This window comes from Nannospalax galili, unplaced genomic scaffold (genome assembly GCF_000622305.1).
Source record: "Nannospalax galili isolate Female #2095 unplaced genomic scaffold, S.galili_v1.0 scaffold72, whole genome shotgun sequence".
In the NCBI taxonomy this organism is placed as follows: domain Eukaryota; kingdom Metazoa; phylum Chordata; class Mammalia; order Rodentia; family Spalacidae; genus Nannospalax; species Nannospalax galili.
Genome location: NW_008336933.1, coordinates 2,405,587 through 2,410,053, shown reverse-complemented (window position 1 = coordinate 2,410,053; position 4,467 = coordinate 2,405,587). Strand labels below are relative to the sequence as shown.

General features: G+C 48.7%; 1 protein-coding gene across 2 annotated transcripts; it reads right to left on the bottom strand.

Moving 5' to 3' along the window:
- Window positions 1–755: 755 nt before the first annotated feature.
- Window positions 756–3,240, bottom strand: LOC115070102. 2 transcript variants are annotated; one of them, XM_029562819.1, is made up of 2 exons: window positions 3,073–3,240; window positions 756–2,675 (listed from the first exon to the last, which is right to left on the bottom strand). In XM_029562819.1, the coding sequence occupies exon 2, from the start codon at window positions 2,166–2,168 to the stop codon at window positions 1,377–1,379; it is 792 nt and encodes a 263-aa protein (XP_029418679.1). In that variant the 5' UTR covers window positions 2,169–2,675; window positions 3,073–3,240; the 3' UTR covers window positions 756–1,376. The 2 variants fall into 2 exon arrangements, with proteins under 2 accessions (XP_029418679.1, XP_029418678.1); XM_029562818.1 differs by having other exon boundaries at window positions 756–2,653.
- Window positions 3,241–4,467: the final 1,227 nt, after the last annotated feature.

The window sequence follows — 4,467 nt, the reverse complement described above, 5'->3', positions numbered from 1 at the left end:
GCTTTGATAGTGAGTCATTTGGGCATTGCTCAACCAGCGGTCGGGTGGCTGCTTGAGAACTCCCTCAATGGCATGAGGAGTTGTGATACATAATTCTTGTGCTAAGGTTAACTTGTCTGCATCTTTGACTAGAAGAGCTGTGGCTGCTATAATTCGCAAACATGGTGGCCACCCAGTGGCTACCAGGTCCAGTTTTTTTGACAGATATGCCACTGGCCTATTCCAGGGCCCCAGAGTCTGAGTTAGGACTCCTTTTGCCACCCCCTTCTTTTCATCTAGAAAAGATGAAAAGGGTTAGTAACATCCAAAAGTCCTAGCAGCTAGGAGGGCCTGTTTGATATTACTGAAGGCCTCTTCCTGGACCTCCATCCAAATGAAGGGCTTACTTTCCCATGTGACTTCATAGAGGGGCCTTGCCAATTCAGCAAATCCTGGGATCCACAAGTACAGCCAGGACTAAGTTTGCTTTCAGGGCCATCCCCTTTGCAACCTGGTCTGCCTTCTGGTTTCCTCAGGCTATAGGCATATCTGTCTTTTGGTGCCAGGGCAATGAATGATAGCCAGTTTCTTGGGTAGCCATAGGGCAGCCAGTAAGTCTAGGATTTCTTGTTTATTTTTAATAGTCTTTCCCTCAGCTGTGAGCATCCCCCTGTCCTGGTAGATGGCCCCATGTACATGGGCTGTGGCAAAGGCATACCGGCTATCCGTATCCCTGTTGACACTGCGAGGCGTCATCAGCAGCTATCAGGATGTCATCCACATATTGTAATAGGGTGAGCTGGGGGTGTTCCAGCTGGTACTCACCCAGGTCTTCATGGAGAGCCTCATCAAACAGGATGGGCAATTTTTGAATACCTGTGACAGGCGGGTCCAAGTCAGCTGCCCATTGAAGCTGATCTCCTGGTCTTGCCATTTGAAAGCAAAGAAGGGCTGGCTCTCTTTGGCCAGAGGCAGGCTAAAGAAGGCATCTTTCAAGTCTAACACTGTGTACCAGTTTCTGTAAGGTTGCAAGGAACTCAGGAGAGTGTAAGGATTAGGTACTGTTGGATAAACATCCATAACCCTCTTGTTTACCTCTCTCAAGTCCTGGACCGGCCGATAGTAGAGGCCAGTTTTTAATGTAACCTAAACTCATCTTCTAGTTGTAGGGTGAGTACTTGGATTGGGTGGCCTTCTTGATCAGTCATTTGGGCCCCACTAGGGGTGAAGTGAATGTGGGCATTCATTTCTCTGAGCTCAAGGATTTGTACCCCTCCTTGGGCCCTGCCTCCCCCAGCAGGTTTTTCTGGACAATCTTTTATCCAGTGGCCCATCTTTTTGCAATAGGCACATTGGTTCTTCTGTAACCTCGGTTGCCCTTCCTGGGGTTTCCTACCTCAGTCTGCAGAGAGGTAGCACAGTTGACGTTCCCACTCATCAGGTGACCTTGCGGTCATAGCCAGAAGGATCTTAGCAAAGTCTCGGGTCTTCTTGGTGCTAGCAGTGGCTGCGGCTAGAGCTTGTTTGTCTTCCAGACGTTCTTTGTGGTTATAGACCCTCTCTGCCACTGCCAACAGCTCCAGCAGAGTCCTATCTGCCAATCTATCTAGTTTCTGTAATTTGTGTCTAATGTCATGCACTGACTGATTGACAAAGGCCAATACAACCGCATTCTTGTTTTCTGGTGCCTTTGGATTCATAGGTGTATAAGGGTGGAATGCCTCAAGGATCCTTTCTAAAAAGGCTGCCAGGGATTCTGTTTTTTCTTGCTGCACATTACTAATCTTAGCCAAATTAGTTGGGCACCTTGCAGTGGCCCAGAGACCCTCCATTAGAGTCTGGCGGTAGATCCAGAGCCTCGCCTTACCTTCTGCCACATTGAAGGCCCGGTTTTGTCGGGCTAGTGGGAAGGCTTCATTGATCAGTGCCTGGTTGGTGGTGGGATTCCCATCCACCCTGGGGACCAGCTTGTGGGCCTCAGTTTGGACCCAGTCCCTTTCCTTGGTGGTAAATAGAACCTGTAATAGCTGCTGGATGTTGTCCCAAGTGGGCTGATGGGTGAAAAGAACAGATTCTAACAGATCAATAAGGTCCTGTGGTTTCTGAGAATTTGGCTGTTTGCAATTTCCAATTGTAGAGATCACTGGTGGCAAATGGCCAATACTGCATCTGTTGATCTCCTGCCTCATTAAAGGGTCCCACTGCCCTTAAGGGACGGACAGTGGAGTCTGATGCTGCTCACAGCTGTCCTCTCTGGACCCTCCTCCAAATTTGGGGAGGGCTTTCAGCCCCAGGGGCCTGGGCCACCTCAGCCTCTCCTGGGGGCTCTGAATGCTCTGGTTGTACCGGCGGTTGGGCAAGTATGGGGGAGGCTCAAGCAGAAGTTCTTCCTCCAAACCACCCTGGAGGACAGGATAAAGTGGGGTGGATGGTTTTGTTTCACTTTTCTGCCACTCACCATCACGCAGGGTGAGGATGGTTGTCTTTGAACCCTGAGGCGGCAAAAATGGTTTGAGCCGTTTGGGGGGTCTTCAGGATCTGCCAGGTTGCAGTGTAAGGAACCTGGTTGGGGTGTCCTGGTCGCCTGAAAATGATGTTTTTAGCCTTGTAAATAGTTGAGAGGTCAAATGTTCCCTTGTCCAGCCATCCAACATTGAAGGTTGGCCATTCATTCCTGCAAAAGATAAAGAGTTTTCCTTTCTTGACTTCCAACCCTTGTCCTCTAGCCTTCTTTTTGAAGTCAGAAAAATGGTCCTGGAAAAGACTTAAGGGTGTTACTTGACTTTGTCCCGTGTCTATAACTAAGTAAGTCACAAATAACATGGACAATACAAAGACACACAATGACAAGTGCCTTAAACAAGAACTGAAAGTGGGACGTCGGCCTCTTGCTGTTCCGCGGGCACGACCTGCCTCGCCCCTTCATAATTACAAGCAGGATCCAATCCCTATCAGGTGGGTCTAGGACATCTTCCAAGTCCCACAGCCTGGGGTCTTCCAGTGTGTCCGCCTAGACTGCCAACGGGCTAACAAGGTAACGGGGGGCCCAAATTCAAGAGCGCGCAAAACAAACAAGGAGACAAAGATACTTACCGGCCGGACCAGGCTCAACACTCCAGGGGTCCTGTGGGGTCTTGGGGATCCTGGGACGAGCCCCCAAATATTATGCCCAGATCTTGCAACCCTCAATGTCCACCAAGGAGTCTGGAGTGTATGCAACAGCAAAAAGCCTTTATTTGGGCTTAAGCTTGGGCCCTCAGACTTCACTGATGCAGTGGATCTGTACTGAGAGCCCCAAACCAGGGTGGGGAAAGCTTTTTATAGGGAGTTTTGCTGAAGCCCATGTGTGCACACCAGATGCACTTTAAAATGATTGGATGGCCCTATGTTCTGAGTACAGGGAGGATTCTTATTGGTAGGGGCTGTTTTTAGGGCATTGGAATGTGCTGTTATCTGTAGGGCCAGAAGTTTCTGTTTCTACCATATAAGGCTTTTACATGCCCAGGCTTGCTTAATCTATGACTTTCTGGGGGTTGGGGGGGAGGTAGCAACTGGAGATTTACAACATGCCTGGGCTTGTCCCGGCTTGCCTGAAACAGCTAGCCAAAATGGAGTCAGTGTATTCTGACTCTTGCATTTTGACTCTTCAAAAGCACCAGGATGCAGATAAAACTCCATTGGAACAGAGTTTGTTAAGCAAAGGAACACATGGGACAGATTCCATTCTAGGCAGGGAAAATGTCTTCCTGGGTCATGAGCTGGGGTCTTTTAAAGGAGGAGGCTTCTGGGAGGATGCAAAAGGCAGAAAGATATGTATGTTTTTAAGTTGGGGGGGCAGTGGGAGAGCAGGACTGTTAAAACCTGCCCTCTTTAGAGCTCAAAGGGGAAGCCTGCTGTGTTGGCCAAACAGTGATGAAAAGTCTACTTCTCTTGACTTCAAAGACCAGGGTGCTTATCAACCCTTCTCTCAGGGGCTTGTGAGGTCCATGAGGCCCTGTTGGTGAGGGGGCGGGGCTATCTGAACCTTCACAGGCATGAGCTTCATCCATTCTCCTGAGGTGCCTCCAAGCCTTCATGTTGTTACCTCATAGTTGGATGATGAGTGCTTCCTTCTCAGCAGGAACAAGAGAAGGGCAAAAATGCAAAGAACATTCTGTTAGTGAGGTCTTGCCTTTTCATTTTGAGGATGAATATCTCTCAGAGATTTCCATATAAAGCTTTCTGGCCAGCCCTGGGTTGCATTGTATACCTAGCTAAGAAGGAAGTTGAGGATCTAGTCATTTTAGCTGGACGCTTTGCTTCCCCAGCCAGGGAAGGGAAGGGAAGCAGGGGATCAAGCAGACAATAGGCAGAGTTGGCTTTACTAAAAATTTTTGGCATTTGAGAGTGTGGGACTTCAGTGTATAGCCAGAGTCTAAAAGTCATAAAAGGAGAAGGGGGTTTGTGGATGAGAGAATAGAATATATTAAGAGAGCAAAAGCTTTCCCA